Source organism: Octopus bimaculoides, chromosome 7 (assembly GCF_046866305.1).
Source record: "Octopus bimaculoides isolate indiv1 chromosome 7, ASM4686630v1, whole genome shotgun sequence".
In the NCBI taxonomy this organism is placed as follows: Eukaryota; Metazoa; Mollusca; class Cephalopoda; order Octopoda; family Octopodidae; genus Octopus; species Octopus bimaculoides.
The window spans coordinates 75,684,113-75,705,263 of NC_142934.1; the positions used below are offsets into that span (position 1 = coordinate 75,684,113).

Sequence of the window (21,151 nt, forward strand, 5' to 3'; positions counted from 1 at the left end):
GGTTATCTGGCAGTTCTTGTCGACCAGCATAGCCAGGATTCATGGTGATAAATATAGTGCAGGTTCGATCCAGTTTCAATTCAGTTCCTTCAAATATGAATTTAGTTTGTTGTTGTGCTATAGCCATTTGAATACTCTGGATTTGTTGTGCAACCACAGACAGTACCTCTAATTCAATACGGTTGAACTCATCAAAGCAGGCCCAGGCTCCAGATTGGGCTAAACCTTTGAAAAATTTGCCCATTGCTTGGTAATCAAGACCATCAGAACAGTTGAATACTACACACTTTTAATGAAAAGAATATAAATTGTTTAGAATAGTATAAGACTAACTTTCATTGAGTACAAACCACAATAGAATTACCTTTCTTAAGATGTATGCTTTTCAAAGAAAAACGGTTTCATGAAACCTTCCTGGGTCCTTTAACCAAAATTACTTTAAATATTGGTTTCAAATTTTGGCACAAGGACAGCAGTTTCGGGATGGGCATAAGTCAATTATATCAACTCCAGTGCTCAGCTGGTACTTATTTTACTAACCACAAAAGGATGAAGAGCAAAGTCAACCTTGATGGTATTTGAACTCAGAACATAAAGATGGGTGAAATACTGCTAAGCATTTTGCCCAATGCAGTAACAATTCTACCGACTTATTGCCTTAGTTGCTTTAAATATTACATGCTTTGATGCACTAAAAACAATGTTTCCTGAATATGTGCTACTGAAACTGAGATTCATCTAATATGCTTGTGCATCTTTTATGCCATCAAATACTGTATACACAGTTACATACAAACATGAGAATAATTTTTAATAGTTATAAAACGTATCTGGAATTATACACACATTGATATATACATACATAACTGTAATTTTCAATATTTTAAAAATATAATTGGATTATACACTCAAAAGTTATATATATATATATATATATATATATATGAATAATAATAAATGGAGCAAAAACGCATGTTAATAAAAGTTCCTTTAATTCCTACATATGTTTCGAAATAAATGATAGTCCTTTCACAAAGAAGAAAGAGCTATTGGTGTTCCTCATTTATTTCTCTTCAGGGAGTTCATAATAAAACATGTAATAGCAAGACAAAAACAAAATGATGTGGTAACTTACGAGCAGAGATGTTACATGGTCAGTGACCGTTAAAAGGTTTGTTTACATAGAGATATAAAGGGGTCAATGATATTATTCCATGGGCTTTAGGAATAAGAACGCTAGTTTATATAGAGATATAAAGGGAGGGTGCTTTTGACGTGATGCTAAAGGTTAAAACCAAAGAGTTATTTAAATATGGGGAGATAAGTATATTGTGGTTCTGTTAAATTAGAGATAGCTAATAGTTGAGTCAAAAAAGGAGGAGGAAGGGAGGGAACTAAGGTAGTACATCATATGAGGGAACCCAATGACATATTAATATGTAGTGAAAAAGTAAGTAAAATTGAAGGTAAATGAAACATCGTAATCTAGTGAATGTTTACATATGTGTGTACATGCTCATTGCTTACCTGTTTGCCTACAGCTTTTGCTAGATCTTTCGATGTCTCAGTTTTGCCAGTTCCAGCTGGCCCCTCTGGTGCTCCTCCTAAGTTCAGTTTTAAGGCCCCCATCAATGTCCTGTGAAAATTAAGAGTGAAAATTAGCTGGTCTCATGAAAATTTTAATGATGAAAATGAGGTTGATAATGTTAACAACAACAGTACAGTGTAACACGATTTCTGTCCTTCGGTAGCAACTGTTATTTCTTATTTGCTTATCTCTAGAAACTATGGAAAACAGCTAATATTTCATTCAAACTTTGCTTTTGTTATGATATTTATTCAAACCTCAATGAATCTCTCTCAACACATGGTTATGATGCTCTTCCACTACTCCTGCTCATGATCAGAGATGCACATATTGTCAGCCACTTAGGGACATGCTCAAGTGGTTAAGGTCAAGCAAGTGACAAGCAAATATGTAGTATTGATCAAAATATTTGCTTTAACAATATTTCTGCCTCAGTAACTCAGTGCTGAATCTGTCTGAAATGTAATGAAAAATAGGTCAGTTTCAAAACATTGATGTCCAGGTCATAAAAGCAAAGTTTGAAGGTAATAGGAGGCATTTCCTTTGATGTCTAGATAGAAGCAAATAAGAACTAACTCTTACTGACCAAAGACAAACAACAATAACAATTTGGTTACGCAGTGTAATGATTTGTAACATAAACACAAGGCTTCAAATCTAAGGAGAAAGTTTGCTTTTCTTTTCTTGAGCCATGGTACTCATAAGGCTGGTTGTCCAATTTCCATGACTGAAAAGTGACCGAGATCACCAGGCCATTGCAGGGTTCAAGGTCAGCAATTTTTGAGGGGATGGGACAAGTCAATAAAAAAGGGTATTATAGGACCCCAGGCAAATCAATACACTGGGTCCCATTGTATATATGACATTCCATATTCTAAATTCTTTTAAACAAGGTTAAATATGTTCCCTGAAGAAAATAAGGTCAAGGTGACCCAACAATTATATCAATCTCAGTCACACAACACACCAAGAAAAGCTTTGTTGACCAAACCATTTCTCTTCTTGAAACAACTGACACAGGTATATAAAAACAGACCTTACCTGTAACAGCGGTCTGTCAAGGGGGTAATGACAAGACGAGGAGTGTTTCCTAGATATTCATAACCATACCTCATCTCTGTTGTGATCATACGTACGATGACATTGTCTACCCAGTAATAACGTAACTGTGACAACCATAGGAAATCATGAGTGCTGTTCACATTATTTTCACACAGTTCAAAGATAACATCCCGGGCTGTAGATACAAAAGGATAGTTGTTACTTCAAAGATATGACAACAATAAAGAACACATCAACTCTTAAAATTGGTAAGAGCTTCATCTGTTTACAAATTTATACATTTATAAAAAGAAAGAAAATGTTTGATGATGATGATGATGATGAATTCCAATGTTGTTTTCCCTCTTACACACACATACATGCACCTCATTCTCTTCTCATATATGCAAATGCTCAGTTTGGCTTTCACACACACACCCAAACATTCCTCTCATACTTAAATTCTTCTAATTCTATTGTACTTTCACTCACCTTTCTTTCCAGCTCCACACCAGTTGCTTCCACCCACTTTTGTATAATGCAAGCAACCATGTATCTCCTCTACAGAAAGAAACCTGGTCCAGCCCTTCCTTTCATACTTTGACCTTTTATCACCAAGCATGCATAAAGCTGCCTCCCTCTCTAGTGTAGTGCCATTCAGCCAAAAGGGATCTTATTCTTGCAAGCTAAATGGCAGCCCTACTAATGGAAAAGGCACCTTTTCCATTAGTGTAAAGTTGTTGGCATTAAGAAGGGCATCTAACCATAGACACTATGCCAAAGCAGACAATGGAGCATAATGCAGTCCTCCTGTCAGATCCCATCAATCTGTGTAACCCTAGCCAGCATGGCAGGTGGAGGTTAGGAGGAGGAGAAAATGGCAGCAGCGGTGGCAACAGCAGTGACAGTGGCAGCAGCAATGACAACAATCCTCTATTTTTACTTTCTCATCTTCTCTTTCTCTCCTCATCCCCCGCTCCTGTTCCCACCTCTAGCTCACCCTCAATACCCAGTAAGCCCTAAAACACAAAAGCCACAATTCATCTTACCATGAACATCGATGACAATCAATGCTCCAAGTGTTATACGAGCTCCACTGCTTAGTTTTGATCGAACAAGTTCCACTATTTCATCAATCTGGTCATTACTTTTCCTGAGGTAGTCCTGCAAATAAAACAAGTGACAAGTTCACATAGAGACCGTAACAATGTTAACCATAAAGCACTACCTAGCAATTGTAAAAAAAATACTTTGTTTATTTTATAGACGTACTGAAGGATGACCTCAGGATGCTGAACCTTTCAGACGAGACAACAAAGGATTGAGATACCTGGTGCCTTGTTGTTCTCAAGAAGACGTGTACTCCTCAGAAGAAATGTTAAGACAGCTTCATCTGGTGGAAAGGATTGGCCTGCAAGAGTCTTGTGCTGGTGCCATGTAAAAAAACACTTGTGTCAGTGCCATGTAAAAGCACCTTGCACACTCTGTAAAGTGGTTGGCATTTGGAAAGGCATCCAGCTGTAGAAACCATGCCACAACAGACTGGAACCTGGAGTTGCTCTCCAGCTAGCCAGCTCTGGTCAAACTGTCCAATCCATGTCAGCATGAAAAATGGACATTAAATGATGATGATGATGATGATGATGATGATGATGATGATGATGATGATGATGAATATAAATGGCCACTTGAAACTATTGTGCAATATAACTGCAGTATGGGAGATATATATAAATTTACTTCTGAAATTCTTTTAATTTGGAGGAATGGGTGAGCTGTATGGTGTTCACTGACCTTCCATGACTGGTGAGGTTGATTTGACATGGTTCATATTCTTCTTTGACAGCTGCCAAAACACATGGGCTGGGAGTGAATTTTAAAGGACTGATGATATCTTTCGAGCGAGTTCGTTGCCAGTGCCCCTGGACTGGCTCTTGTGCGGGTGACACATGAAATGTTTCGAGCAGGATCGTTTGCCAGTGCCCCCGGACTGGCTCATGTGCGGGCGACACATGAAATCTTTCGAGCGGGATCGTTGCCAGTGCCCCTGGACTGGCTCATGTGCGGGCGACACATGATATCTTTCGTGCGAGATCGTTGCCAGTGCCCCTGGACTGGCTCTTGTGCGGGTGACACATGAGGTTTTTTCGAGCGAGATCGCTGCCGGTGCCCCTAGACTGGCTCATGTGCGGGTGACACATGATATCTTTCGAGCGAGTTCGTTGCCAGTGCCCCCCGGACTGGCTCATGTACGGGCGACACATGAAATCTTTCGAGCGGGATCGTTGCCAGTGCCCCTGGACTGGCTCATGTGCGGGTGACACATGATATCTTTCGAGCGGTTTCTTTTGCCAGTGCCCCCGGACTGGCTCATGTGCGGGCGACACATGATATCTTTCGAGCGGGATCGTTTGCCAGTGCCCCCGGACTGGCTCATGTGCGGGCGACACATGAAATCTTTCGAGCGAGATCGTTGCCGGTGCCCCCGGGCTGGCTCGTGTGCGGGCGACACATGGGGTCTTTTGAGCGGGATCGTTGCCAGTGCCCCTGGACTGGTTCTTGTGCGGGTGACACATGAGGCTTTTTCGAGCGGGATCGTTTGCCAGTGCCCCCCCCGGACTGGCTCATGTGCGGGCGACACATTAAATCTTTCGAGCGGGATCGTTGCCAGTGCCCCTGGACTGGCTCATGTGCGGGCGACACATGATATCTTTCGTGCGAGGTCGTTGCCAGTGCCCATGGACTGGCTCTTCTGCGAGTGACACATGAGGTTTTTCGAGCGAGATCGTTGCCGGTGCCCCTGGACTGGCTCTTGTGCGGGTGGCACATAAAAGACACCATTTCGAGCGTGGTCGTTTTCGTGCGGGTGACACGTAAAAGCACCCACTACACTCTCTGAGTGGTTGGCGTTAGGAAGGGCATCCAGCTGTAGAAACTCTGCCAAATTAGATTGGAGCCTGGTGTTGCCATCCGGTTTCACCAGTCCTCAGTCAAATCGTCCAACCCATGCTAGCATGGAAGGCGGACGTTAAACGATGATGATGATGATGATGATGATGATGTTGTGGGAAGAAAAGCTTTGCAAAGTGATTAGTGAAAGGCTTGGATGATTTGACATAATATGACAAATGAGAAGAGTAGGAGGGATAAGTGATTTCAGGTGAGCCTGTGTCTAAGTAGCAGGAAACCAGCTAGCTCCAAAGTACAGGGGCTGCCATTGTATTAGCAGCAGAAAAAAACAGTGAAGAGATAGCACATCTATGGGCCAGAATCTGAAGTGTGTTGATCAGTGAATTCTTTAAAACTAACTAAAAGTTTAAAGTGACTTAATTACAATCTTGAAATACAAGAGGAAGCAACGTTTTCTGAACTTTTTTTGTTTTTTTTTTAATATCAATCTCATATTTAGATCTATTTTTTTACTTGTTTCATTCATTGTACTGTAGCCATGCTGGGGCACCTTTGAAGGGATTAGTCAAACAAATCAACTGCAGTACTTATTTTTTACATCTGGTACCCAGCTGCTGAACCACTAGGTTATGGGAACATGAACAAACACTAATTGTCAAGCATTGATGAGGGTAAACACAAACACAAAGCAACACATGCATATATAATATGACAGGCTTCAACACAGTTTCCATTAACCAAATTCACTCACAAGACATTGGTTAGCCCAGGGTTACAGTAAAAGACATTTGCCCAAAATGTTATGCAGTGGGAGTGAACCTGAAGCCACGTAGTTGAGAAACAAACTTTTTAACCACAAAACCACACCAGCACCTACATAAGATGAAAATATAAATTATGTATATTTAGGTGCAGTCATGACTGTGTGGTAAGAAGCTTGCTTCCCACCCACACAGTTCCAAGTTCAATCTCACTTCATGGCACTTTGAACAAGTGTCTTCAACTATAGCCTTGAGCCAACCAAGCCTTGTGAGTGGATTTGGTAGAAGGAAACTGAAAAAGGAAGCTGTGTATATATGTGTGTGCATGCATATGTGTATGTGTGTGTATGTATCTATGTGTGCGTCATTATGTTTGTGTTTGTTCCTCCATCACCGTTTGAAAACCAGTGTTGGTGTGTGTTATGTCCCTGTAACATAGTGGTTCAGCAAAATAGTGAGATAGAATAATTACTAAGTTTAAGAAATAAGCCTGGGGGTCAAGTTGTTTGACTAAAATCCCTTAAAAGTGGTGCTCCAGCATGGCTGTGGTTAAATGACTGAAACAAGTAAAAGAAAGACAGTATATTGTAGCTAATCCTGAAGATTGACACACAGTTGTAATCTTAAACACACACCCTCACAACAGCTATATAAACACACACAGTCAGTCACAAACTCTAATACAAATATTTGTGAAGTCAATGGGCTAAATTGTGTTCTTCATGGTTTTTACCTGTTGTTACTTTGTGCTGTATATTTCTTCCCTATGTTTACTATTACTACACTAGAAATGCAAAATCTACTTTACTTACCTTGAGTCCATTCTCCTTAGACATGGCATCTGATACCTCTGAAGTCCAGAAAATACTGCTGGAACAGATGACCACCTGTCCAGGCCACTCGATCACCCACTTTCGGCGAGCAGTCTCAGGATAAGCCAACAAGGAATCAGATATTACTTCACGCATACTAGTGATCATGGCAATTTGGACTTCTAATAGCCATTTCTCTACCATGCCCTGCAATGAATAGATAGGTCAACTGGTTAAATAATGGGGACTTGGATATTATAATAGTATGAAGAGAGGACGGATATGTGACACAGCTAACTAACTTTTCACTTGAACTTCCTACTGCTTGTTTACTGATAATTGGATTTCAGAAATGTGCTAAAATTCTGGCAAAACCTTATGCATTCACCTGCATGCATAGGTAACATCATGCAGTTACCTGTATGCATTTGTCTTCAATATAAATCCAAATAGTCACACTAGAAGCAGACTAGAAAAACCTAATAAGCATTTAGAGTAAAATAGTCTCCTCAATCCTAATCTTCCCAAAATACCCAGTTTAAAATTTCTTAAGAGAAGTCTAATGATACCAACATCAATTTGACTTCAGTTTGATCAATGTTGTGTAACCAAAATAAACTTTCTATACAAAGAACATAGGAATTTTCATTTTACACAACTATTTACACCTTTATTTCCATGCCTTACTGAACCTTTAAACAATAACAAAATTCCCACATCAAACCAAAATAAATGTCCTCACCATAACTTTCTATAATCCACACTCTACGAAACATACTTTCCTCTTACCATTCTTTATCCTCACTTTCTACACAACTACTTTCCCAATCTGCCTACACTTCATCTAATTCATAGATCCACCAACCCAAAGAAAAATTTGCAAAAGACTATACAAAGCCAAAAAGATCTATGTAAAGCTCAGTCTGATGGAAGCAGGCAACCCAAAACTTTGAAATCACTGTCAACCTTTTCCTTGTAAAAGCTAATATATATATATATATATACACACACATACACACACATATATATATATACATATGTGTGTGTATATATGTATATATATATATATATATATATATATATATATATATATATATATATATATATATATACATATATATATATATACACACACATGCATGCACACACACATACACACACACACAAACACGCACACATGCACACACACACACACACACATAAATATATATAAAACAGGTTTTTGTACAGTTTCCATCAATCAATTAAACACACAAGGCATTATACAAGTTGAGGCTACTCATCCAAAGTTGCACACAGAGAGATAGAACTTGAAACCACATGATTACAAAGCAAATTGTATCCACACACCAATACCTGCTTTCCTGTAACATATATAATAAAAATGTACATGCCTCCAAGAACCTCAAATGATGCTTATAGTTTTACTGACTAAATGCCACTTTCTGAGCATTAAGTGAATTAAATACAAATCTTCCCTTGGATATGGCATAGGCCTATCAAAGTCAATATTCCCAGATAATTTGGTTAACTAATTCTGGCAAAAAAAACTGTACAAAAAATACTCTATAGTATTTTTATCCCAAGAGGATTGTAAGACTTAGCTTTCGGTTCCATTTTTATGACATTTAGAAGACAAAAATATGCAAATCTCACAAAACATTATCTATTGCAGACTCTTTTCAGAAGGTTTTCTGCCTATTCTTAGTATTAACAGTCCTTAACACCACAGCACAGACATCTCAGCTTCAATAATATCAGACATCATATTGCCTTATTACCACTGGTTTCTTAACACTTACCTTGGCTTTAGCAGGCTGTATGCTGATTGTGAATGGTACAACTTCTTTCTCAGCAGACACCATTCCAACAATCTCCCCATCCTCGGTGAACTCTAGCCTGCTGATGGCCTCGAAACACTTCTTCAGGTGAGGTTGAACTCTTAGTGGATCTTTGGTTTCTGACAGAATCTCAAGAAGTTCATCATTTGACAAAAAGAAGAACCTGACAAATGAAGTTTGGAAAACATTTTAAAATTTGGGGAAATTATATCTTAATATATTAATATTAATAACAAACGATAAAGTAAAATGATTATGATTTTCAATTATATGTTTTAGATTAAATTACATTAGATACCTTGAAATAAAAAATCCACAACAGAACATCTCAAATTTATTTTAATGCTTATAATCAAAGGTGCAGGCATGGCTGTGTGGTTAAGAAATTTGCTTTCCAACTGCATGGCTTCAGATTCAATCTTACTGCATGGCACCTTGCACATGTGCCTTCTACTTTAGTCATTCATCAAAGCCTCGTGAGTGGACTTAGAAGATGGAAACAGAAAGAAGTACACAGCACATTGAACATACTATGATAAAACCCAATAAACCACTGTCCACTTATTTGGATTACAAAAATAAAGCTACATAGCTTTATCATGTATGAGCTTTGCCAAAAACATATTTCTTAAATTAATAAACCTTTCTACTATAGGCGCAAAGCCTGAAATTTTGCTGGACGGGGCTAGACAATTTCATCGACCCAAAAAATTGACTGGTCCTTATTTTATTAACTCCAAAAGGATGAAAGGCAAAGTTGATCTCAGAGAAGTTTGAACTCAGAATATAGAGCCAAAAATGTTGCTAAGCCTTTCACCAAGAGTGCAAATGCTAACAATTCTGCCAGCTCACTGCCTTTCCAAAGTTAATACTAATAATAATTTGGATAGGTGCAATATCAAAGGTAGTGAATCTGCTGACCTTGTCACAAGTTGGGAACAATGGCAAAAGTAGACTGACCAGTACACAACATTTCTTTTATGCTGCAGACGAGCTTTTATAGAAATAGATGCTCAGGAAGTAGAAGTGTAATGAAGTAAGACAGTTACCCTCACTCTATTCATACATATACCAGCCTCACACCATCCGCCAACCATCAACTATGAACCTCTCTGTGTCCACATACCTAGGGAAAAACAGGCGTTTCTTCTCCAGGTAGATGTTGAGTCCCTTCTGAATCTCATCAAGGTAGACATTCGCCTCCTTCAATCTGCTAAGCATATTGTGTTGACTGGTGGCTACAAGACAGTGGGTATTCTTCACAGCTTCTGCTTGGATGTCATGCCAGATTGTATCAACAATGGCGAACTTACGGCTCTCATTAGGCATCTGTGCAATGATGTCTTCTGAACTGAAGATTGGCTCCAAATATAGCCACGTTGATTGGCACTGGAATAAAGAAAGATAAGTGTTTGTATATATATGTATATACAGGGGTTGGACAAAGTAATGGAAACACCTAGAATCAAAGCATCATAATTTTGAAATATCTATATTACCATCTAAAGCTTGTTTATTTTTATGTTTTTTTATTTATTATTAGTGTTGCTTAATATGTCTTGCTAAAATTTCTGTTTCTTTCCAAATATCATCAGAAAAAGGTAATTAAAATTCATTAAAATGACAGATCTGTCGGACTTTCAAAGAAGTCAAATTTTTGGCGCTCATATGGCAGACATTAGTGTAATGAGAACAGCTGAAATGTTTGGTGTATAAAAAAGTACTGTCTTGAAAGTAATGACAGCCTTTGAGAAGGAGGGAAAAACCTTGTCGGAACAAAACTCTGGAAGAAAACCAAAACTTTCAGATAGGGACCGTTAGACTCTTACACGAATTGTTAGAAAGGACCACATAAGTACAGCTCCCAAAATTACTGCAGAATTTAATGACCACCTTGAGAACCCAATTTCCACAAAAACTGTTCGCCAGGAGCTGCACAAAGCTGGATTTCATGGGAGGGCTGCAATCAGAAAACCACTACTTTAAAAAACAAATGTTGCAAAGTATTTAGAGTGGAGTAAAAACCAACTGAATTGGTCCCTAGAGCAGTAGAAGAATGTTATTTTCTCAGATGAGTCATCCTTTACCATATTTCCACTGAGGTTGTCATGCAGCTTACAAATCTGCAAAACCAAAGGATGGAGGTTAAAGTATGAAAGAGAAGAGGTTGAGGTAGAGCAAGTACTTGTTGAAGAGGAGCTACATGACTACTCACATTTAAGGGAGAGAATGAGAATGAATCTGAAATAATTCCAGTGAGACAAACAGTGGGGATAAGGTGTCCAGGCAACACATCAAGGTATGAAGTGAGTGGGGACAGAGAAGCTAGGAGTTTGTGTAGGTGTGGGTTTGCAAGAGTGTATGGGTGGAAAAGTGGTAGGAAAAATGAGAGAGAGAGAGAGAGAGAGCAATACAGGTACATGGTATGATAAAGTGAAAAGTCACAGGGTACTGTTGGAATAAAGGCAGAATATATAGTGGGCAAAAAATCACATGGTATAACAAAACTTGAATCACAAAATACTTAAGAATAAAGACACATTGTACAATGAAACTAGAGTCACATGCTACAGCAAAATTAGAGACAAGAGGTGTAGTAGTAATATAGACACAGGTACTGTAAAACTAAAGACAACAGGTATAATAGAAATACAGGGGACTGTAAGAATACACACAGATAAAACTGTAAAATTACAGAAACAGAGTTCATTAAACCCAGAAGCAAGTATTCCAATAATCAAAATAGTGTTTCCTTTATACTATGGCTGTCTCAGCTCCATGTCTTAAATTTCACACAAACTTCATGATATATATAATGCACAGTCAGTAAATAATATGTATTGATTTACCATAAAAGAAGCTTTACTTCCTAATTGGCTCACTCTAACCTATTTTGGTATCTGGTACTGAAGAGAACAAATAAAATCAAAATGCAGCTATCAGTCCTGAATATGGTGTTTTAACACATTTTTCTCATCAGCAAGAATTTTTTCTCCGTAACAAACTGCAGTGAAGAAGCCTTTACAGGTTCAAATATCTCTCAACTATATTTAAACTGGTCTTAAGTCTGTATACTTTCCTTCACTGCTCTGCACATCTACACATATGCATGCACATGCACAGACAGACAGACAGACAGACACACACACACACACACACACACACACACACACACACACACACACTTGATATTTTAACCTGCCATGAAATGTCCTGAAAAACAGTCTGTGATTTTACCTCACAATTACATATATAGGTGTGCATGCATGTGTGTGTGTGTGTGAGAGAGAGAGAATGTGTTTTATATGTGTGTGATGGAAGATGTATTAATTACGTAACTATCATGGATTACGAAGAAGCTGTCAATCAATAGAATACACATCTATTCTCACACTTCTGTTATTCGATCAACACACATACATACACGCATTGTATGTAAGGCCCCTGCCACTTGCATACCAAATAGCAATCCATTGATATTAATACAGAGTGTAGTTTGGCTAGTTATATTAATAAAATAACTAAGACATGTTACTTGAAGCACAATCACCCAGTTGTCCCATGTACACACCACATACCTGATAACATCATATTAATTTACAGAAGCAACATTCTAGTATTTACCTTCAGCCATTCTTCAATGATGTCAAACATTGATACCAATTTCTCTTCCCATTCAAGCATTTCTGCTTCGAAAGGTTTGATAAATGGTGAGCCTTTCATTGTCTGTGCCTTGGTAATGTGATCATCTAGCAACATCTGAATTTCATCAAGGCTACACAGAATAGATACTCCCTGGAAATAAACATAAAATATTAATCTGAATTTTAAAGACATGAATAGAGATAAAACCAGTGGCTTTGTTTTTATCAGTGGTCCTCATCTAGGGTGCATTTCACCCTTGAGAGTCCATATAAGATTTCATTGTTAAAATTTTACCTGCAATAAATTCGTTTATTCGTTTACTTGTTTCAGTCATTTGACTGTGCCTATGCTGGAGCACCGCTTTAAAGGGTGTTTAGTCAAAACAATTGACCCCAAGACTTGTTCTTTATTAGCCTTGTACTTATTCTATCAGTCTCTTTTGTCAAGCCACTAAGTTATGACGATGTAAACACACCAACATCAGTTGTCAAGTGATAGTGGGGGAACAAGCACAGACACAAAGACACACACACACACACATAAATATTTACATACATATATACAATGGGATTCTTTCAGTTTCCATCTACCAAATCCACTCACATGGCTTTGGTTGGCCTGAAGCTGTAGTAGAATACACTTGCCCAAGGTGCTACGCAGTGGGGCTGAACCCGGAACCATGTGGTTGAGAAGCAAGTATTTCTTCATTGCCCACAAGGGGCTAAACACAGGGGAGACAAACAAGGGCAGACAAAGGGATTAAGTCAATTACATCGACTCCAGGGTGTAACTGGTAGTTAATTTATCGACCCCGAAAGGCAAAGTCGACCTCAGCAGAATTTGAACTCAGAATGTAACGGTAGATGAAATACTGCTAAGCATTTTGCCCAGTGTGCTAACGTTTCTGCCAGCTCGCCGTTGCTTACAACACAGACTCACTTGCGCCTAATTGGTTATACTTCTACAATGCACAAAATATTTTAATGATATTTTATACAATCCTAAAAATATTTAATTCTAAAAATGAAATAGGATTTTTTAAACAACAAATGGCTATGAGGGTCCACTTGAGCAAAATAAGAATTAGAGGGGTTCATAGGTAAAAAATGGTTGAGAACTACTGGTTTACATCATGGACTGGACTTGGCTATAAAGCTGAGGTGAAATTGTTGCCAAGCAAACAAGCAAGTAGAGTTGTTTGGAAACACATCATGACAGTAATACAGTAAGTTTTGTTGGTTGTTTCAAACTGTTTGTATTCCCCACTTGCAATGAACTGTATGTGTTTCAACATTAAAAATAAAATCTATTTTGACATTATGGTTATATTTCAGAATTTCTCTTTTATTTTCTCTTTTACTTGTTTCAGTCATTTGACTGCGGCCATGTTAGAGCACCGCCTTTAGTTGAGAAAATCGACCCCAGGACTTATTCTTTGTAAGCCTAGTACTTATTTTATCGGTCTCTTTTTGCCGAACCGCTAAGTTACGGGGGACGTTAACACACCAGCATCGGTTGTCAAGCGATGGTGTGGGGATAAACACAGACACACAAACACACATACATATATATATACAACGGGCTTCTTTCAGTTTCCGTCTACCAAATCCACTCACAAGGCTTTGGTTGGCCCGAGGCTATAGTAGAAGACACTTGCTCAAGGTGCCACGCAGTAGGAATGAACCCGGAACCATGTGGCTGGTAAGCAAGCTACTTACCACACAGCCACTCCTGTGCATTCATTCTTCACTCATTTATTATTGTTCTTATTTTATCTGAAAATCTTTCGTCACACATCTGTGATCTCTTCAGTCACCCTTTCCATCCATGTGTATCCTCCTGCTCTGCCTAGTCCATTATAGTTGAATAAAGACTTGCTGGGACTTAATGTTATTTCAAGGAGTATGCTATGATAATGTGTCATTTAGACAAAAGGATACACATTTTAAAATGAAGGGGGTGTGGGGTAGAGGTCAGTTAGGACAATTAAACTGATGCCAGTGCAGGACTCAATTATTATTTTATGAACTTTTTAAGGGTGATTGATAAAGTTGACCCTTGCAAGAACTGAACTCAAGACATGCAGGAACATAATTAACTGAGAAATAATGTGAACTTCTTACAATGTAAATGGAGATTGATTCCTTATATTTTAGGTGACGACTCACTCATCTACAGAGGAGGTGGAATGTGGTAGTAGAAAATTAAGTTATCATACCAAAAAAATATGCTACTTACGGTTTCCCTGTAGGGGACCATTTCAAAGTAAACGTCTGCCCATTCTGTTTTCATCTTTTTAAGGGCTTTTTCTAAAGAGTATTCCTTGGCTGCTGCTACACCAATCTCCTCCAGTCTGAAGAGGATAAAAGGAAAAGATCAAAAGATTAAGAAAGGGAGTAGTGTTGAGTAACATTCAAAAACACCTGCCTACCAGCAAGTTATGTATTTAATTATACATAGGGATATTCGGGTTTTATATATTATACACCCATGTCATACATACATATTATACATTAATGTTACAGATCAATATCATACATCCCTACCATACACTCATGTTATAAATCCATTTGTTTTAAATTTTTTCATCCATTTTGCTATACTAATATGACTAGCAAGAAATGCTTTTGCAAATGTTGAACTGCTTACACAGAGCAGGTTTTACAGCCACATCATCCAAACTGACAGGGTGAAACCGAGCTTAGCTGCTAGTATATATATATATATATATATATATATATATATATATATATATATATATATTGGCTAAACTGGCAATATGACCATCCCCAAGTACAACAACATATATATATATATATATATATATATATATATATATATATATATATATATACACAGAGTGTGAAAAAGGAAGAAAGACAGAGCATTATTAATTTAATAGTTTTAATTTGTACCTTCTAATTCTATATAGCTTTTAGTATATATTTCTTATTTACACATAGGATAATGTAGTCCTAGAAACACTATGACTGAATAAAGAACAGCCATTAATACTGAAACACCACTCATCACAGGTCTGTTTTATCAGGGATAACAGGTAACTATCAGTACAATTCCACTACACCACAAGCAGCAGTTTACCATTAACACTACATAACTATTATCAGGGGAAAACAAAAATGAACTTACTTGCTGAGGTGGTCCGAAAATCCAGTATTGAGCATATCAAATAAGGATGTTTGTGCTGTTGGCTCTACAGGAAAACCTACAACCTCGCTGACCTGCAAATAACAATAGATTAGTTTTAGAGCCAGTGGTTTTCAAATGAACAAATGAACAAATGAACATTAGCCCCGCCACAAACCAAAAAGTAGTAAATATTTTTTGTTTCTCTCCATCTCTTCATTAAAGAGAAGACAAAATAGAATGTACATCCATATAATTTTTCATTCTTCACCATGGTGTTGAACAAGTTCAAACAGTTTAAAACTGCCTTAATGTTATTAAACATGGGTATCTGTCTGTCACTTTTGCAATCTTCACCTCACTTTCCACCCTATGACAAACAATCATTTAGAATATTGATGATTATATAGCTGATTACAAATGAGTGATTAGCCCTCCTCATCATCATCCTCATCCTCAATGTAAACACCAAGATTTTTATTTTACCTGAAGGAGTACACTCTCTGCTGTTAATTTTCAGGCTTAAAGGGGACCAGTAGGTTTGTTTATTGCAGTATAGCATCTATTCAACTTTAGATGCATATAATCATTTCTATGTTTAGAACTGATGTATAAGCACCAGAGAATAAATCCATGGTAATTAACAGCTCAGTTGATAACACATCGTTAAACTCTAATCCATTATTATAATGCAGTAAATTCTTGTAGAACAAATTTGCATGTATATACAGAATCAGCTAAAATGATCACCGAGAGCAACATGTCTAGAATAAAAAGTTAAAAGCATAAATTTCACATATATCAAATACACACAGAGCCCTTATTAGGAAATAGTATTTCTGATGCATCCACACACATTAGTTTGACCTGCTACCCCACCCATTAATATGTATCAAAATAGTTACAGTACTCATGTTAAGAAATAAATCATCTAACCCATGCCAGTATGGAAAAAAGTGGAGATAGAAATAATAACACTAAAGACAATACACAAATGCACTTTATTTTAACCTGATGCCCTTCTCAAATATATATATATATATATATATATATATATATCAAACAAATGTAAATACCCTTATCATGAAATAATAACCCCGATTTATACACACCTTAGTTTAACCTGCTGCTTCAATAAACATCAAACAAAAATAGTTTCCCTACCTGTTTCCAATGCCTTTCCTGCATACCAGGATTACATATTACTTGCAGAAGTGGCAGGTGAGCTTTGAACTTGTCCAGTTTACTACGAACACTGTCAGCTATTCGTCGTGGTCCAGGTTGGTCACTGAGGACTTTAGTTAATTTATACATGGTACGCCACATATCACCGACCTCACTCTCAATAGTTTCAGCATTCAATTCCAAGAATGGTCCTAGGAATATATGGAAGATAATGTAACAAGGTAGGATACATGTTCTACATGTAATGGTGAACTGCTTAATTAACATATTTCATGGCAAGGTAGATGCTGCATCATGGAAGATGCTCTGATTTTGGAAATGTAATTCCTAGAAAAAATATATTTATATTTATCAAAGCCCCATCCATATGATCAGACAGTACCATGGAGATGTATGCTAAATGCCTGTTTTCAGGAAAAAAAAACAGTGGGAAAATCAACAGAGTGCTCATATCTGTCACTGAATGAAATCATCAGACAATGACCACTTACCTAGTCCCTTACAGATGGGTATTATTGTACTATATAACACTATGCACTTCACCTGAACCACCCTGAGAGTATCAACTAGCATAGTGGAAAACACATGATAACTTTCAAGTTTTATTTTTTTCACAAAAAAGGTGTACCTGCCATGCTTCAGAGAAATTACATATATTTATCTCTGTGTGTAAATATATAATAATGTATGTGTGTGATTATATGTCTGGGTATACATATATATTGGTGTGTGTATACACGTTCAAATATACATAAGTTTCTCATGATTATATTCACATAAAAGTGAGCTGAAAAGCTAATGTCATCAACTGAAAGTTTTATAACAATTAGAGAATATGTCTGTCATCCTATTTGTAATTGGAGCCACTGGGATTGTACCTCACCATTCCTATGACATGGACAAATTCTCTGTAAAAATAGTCTTAGATGTATTCTATGCAGCATTTCTTAACTCTGAACTTTTTGTTAAATTAAACATATTTTATTTGTTAACATTAAACAGATATAGACGTAGGAGTGGCTGTGTGGTAAGTAGCTTGCTTACCAACCACATGGTTCCGGGTTCAGTCCCACTGCATGGCACCTTGGGCAAGTGTCTTCTACTATAGCTTTGGTTCGGCAAAAGAGACCGATAGAATAAGTACTAGGCTTACAAAGAATAAGTCCTGGGGTCGATTAGCTTGACTAAAAGGCGGTGCTCCAGCATGGCCACAGTCAAATGACCGAAACAAGTAAAAGAGTAAAAGAATAAAGTAAAGAGATATGTTAACATATCTGTTTAATCTTAACTCATTAACCTTAACTGTTCTTGTTAACTCTAAATACATCAATGCATGTTTTCCATTGATCATCTTTGTTAACCTGCAACACTTCTATACATTTTCTAAGCTCGTCTTCCACTTGAAGTGGTAACTGAAAAATATATTGAGATTGCCCTCTCCTTAGTACTTTTAGTTTTGCCCAACATTCTACCCACTTTGCTACAGCTAACAGACAGGAGAAAACTACTTGCCCTTATTCGCTAACAATAGTTTTTTACATTGAATTAAGGCAAGTAACATGTAAAGATGGTGTAATTTTTTTTAACTGATCACATTTCATATTTCATAGATCCCAGAAGGATGACAAAGATAAGGGCATAAACTTAAATTGTAAAGGAACATCCTTAAATACTGAAAGTCTCTATTCCACCTACCACTCCAATTTTGCCAAGAATAATAACAACAATAATAACAACAATATGCTTGGTCTGCTAGAAATAGCAACCAAATATCTCTAATATCTTAAAAAAGAAAGACACAGGATAGTGTAGTTCTAGCCAAGACAAGAATATTTTTTTTCAAAGGTTTGCTTTATCATGGCCAACTTGGAGCTTAACAACAAAATTAAGCCCTATTGACAGAAATTAGTATGGTACATGAAAGAAAGCCAACACATCCTCTCCTCTGTGCTTCATTCATCTTACCATTCATCCAGATTTCTTGCTTCTGGTTGAAATTATAAGCAGTTGTCCACAACTTGTCATAAGGCTCTTTCAGTTGGAACATCAATGGCAGGATGGGGAAAATACTTGTCTCAAATTGCAGAAGCTGTTCCTCAGTATTCATTTCATCAAGTTCCTTCTGTGCTGCTTCCAGGCTCACATGCAGGGCATTCAGGTGTTCAACATTGCTCTTCATTTCATCAGAACTCATGAGCTAAGATATAAGGACAACACCAACTCAATTTTTAAATTTTCAGAATTAATTCTAAAATTTTCAGAAAAATCATGAAGAGAACAGAATTGCACAGATTCCTTTCCCATTTTTGTGCCACCAGCAATCCCACTTCTTGGAACCATTCCCCTTTCCACCCATCTCACACTTCCAGTATCATCCCTTACCACTGTATGTCCACTGAATGCCTATTTTCCTGAAGACCCTCTCATCTCTGCCATCAATGCCCATGTTTGTAACTCATCATATCCACTCCTCACTATAGTGATGATTACGCTATGAAGATTACATATACTGAAAGTTTTAAGGGACAGAGAGTTTACATCTGTATGTTTGCAACTGCTCCTTTTTCATCAACTTCAAAAGGATAAATTGCAAAGTCAACCTTGTCAATAATAATAATAATAATAATAATAATAACAATAATAATAATCCTTTCTATTATAGGCACAAGGCTTTAAATTTTGGGGAAGAGGATAGTCGATTACATCGACCACTGTGTTTCACTGGTACTTAATTTATTGAGCCCAAAAAAATGAAAGGCAAAGTCGACCTCGATGAAATTTGAACTCAGAATGTAGTGAAGGGCAAAATACCGCTAAGCATTTCATCCAACATGCTAATGGTTCTATCAGCTTGCTGCCTTCCTAATAATAATACTGATTTCTTTTATTTGCCACCAGGGAGAAATAATAATGATAATAATAATAATAATAATAATAATAATAATAATTTCTTAGAAAGAAAACATTTAGCTAGTTGTGTTAAGTATCTTTACCAAAGAAAAACTTAGAGAAACTCAGCAGAATAGTAGACTGATTTGAAAAAACAGAGAATTTGCAGTGATGTTTCAATGGATTCTTACCTCTTTCTTCTTGAAAGATTCAATCTCTTTCATCATACCCTCCAGCCTGGACTGGAAGTCTATTAGACGTACTTTTAGCTGAGCTTCAATAGTTTCTCTTTTTGCCTGCAACCGACTTTGAGCTGAATCAAAGATTGCTATGATATTGTCAGGCCAGTGGAAGACAGAGCTGTTCAATTTGATGTCCTCTTCTGCATTAAAAACAAAAAACAAATATAGAGAATAAAAAGCAGGAAGAAGAAAATTATTACAGAAGTTCAGTTACATTTTTGGTGTACAACAACCACTTCCATATTTCAAAGAAATATTTTGCACAATGTGAATTGAAAAGCAAAAAAAAAAAAACACCAAAAAATATTTTTTTATAACTATGTAATGAGAAGTCTGCTTCCAAACCACAAGGTTCCAGGTTCAGTTCTACTGCATGGCACCTTAAACAAGTGTCTTTTTTTACCATAGAACTTGGCAAACCAAAGCTTAGTGAATGGATTTGGTAGCTGGAAACTGAAAAGAAACCCATCATATATATATATATATATATATATATATATATATATATGTATGTGTGTGTGTGTGTGTGTGTGTGTCTTTGTGTTTGTCTCCAACCACCATGTGACAACCAAAGTCAGTTTCTTTCCATCTCCACAACTAAGGAGTTTGGCAAAGAAATATTGATAGGCAAGGCTTAAACAAAATATAAGTACTGAGTTTGATCCCACTGTGCAGAACCTTGGTTTAATGTCTTATAGCTTCAAAGCAACAAATAATGAGGGACAGAAATTGCAAGTCGCCCATCACATATGTACATACATGCATGCATGTGAGCAAGCAAATGAATGAATGAATGGAAGAAAGAACGTACATATGAGGAGGTACTGAAAAGGTCCTAGCTTTAAGTGTGTCATGAAAGACGTGATTGGAGGCCCAACTTTCATGAGTTCTTTTAGAGGGCTTAGAAAAACTGAAGGACTGCTGCAATAAATGTGTGAATCTGAGAGGGGAATATGTTGAATAAAATCATAATTAAATGATACTCCTGTATTTTCTTTAACCCAAAGTCAGAAATTTTCCAGCATCCACCTCATACGTATGTATGAATGAATAAATGATTGGCTGCTCTCCATGTGTGACAATTAAACCA

The 21,151-nt window shown here is 37.1% G+C and overlaps 1 protein-coding gene across 6 annotated transcripts in view; it reads right to left on the reverse strand.

Moving 5' to 3' along the window:
* LOC106876428 (dynein axonemal heavy chain 3) overlaps positions 1-21,151 on the reverse strand; it is a 247,804-nt gene that overhangs the window by 156,782 nt on the left and 69,871 nt on the right. For all 6 annotated transcript variants that reach the window (XM_089355526.1, XM_089355522.1, XM_089355525.1 and 3 more), the window contains exons 16-28: positions 20,011-20,201; positions 18,896-19,127; positions 16,910-17,121; positions 15,749-15,840; positions 14,837-14,951; positions 12,578-12,748; positions 10,080-10,342; positions 8,915-9,116; positions 7,113-7,319; positions 3,679-3,793; positions 2,630-2,825; positions 1,528-1,636; positions 1-286 (exon numbers count right to left, since the gene is read on the reverse strand). The exon at positions 1-286 is cut by the window's left edge and continues 5 nt beyond it. In XM_089355526.1, coding sequence (XP_089211652.1) covers positions 1-286; positions 1,528-1,636; positions 2,630-2,825; positions 3,679-3,793; positions 7,113-7,319; positions 8,915-9,116; positions 10,080-10,342; positions 12,578-12,748; positions 14,837-14,951; positions 15,749-15,840; positions 16,910-17,121; positions 18,896-19,127; positions 20,011-20,201 — 2,391 coding nt within the window. The remainder of the gene's footprint in view (positions 287-1,527; positions 1,637-2,629; positions 2,826-3,678; positions 3,794-7,112; positions 7,320-8,914; positions 9,117-10,079; positions 10,343-12,577; positions 12,749-14,836; positions 14,952-15,748; positions 15,841-16,909; positions 17,122-18,895; positions 19,128-20,010; positions 20,202-21,151) is intronic.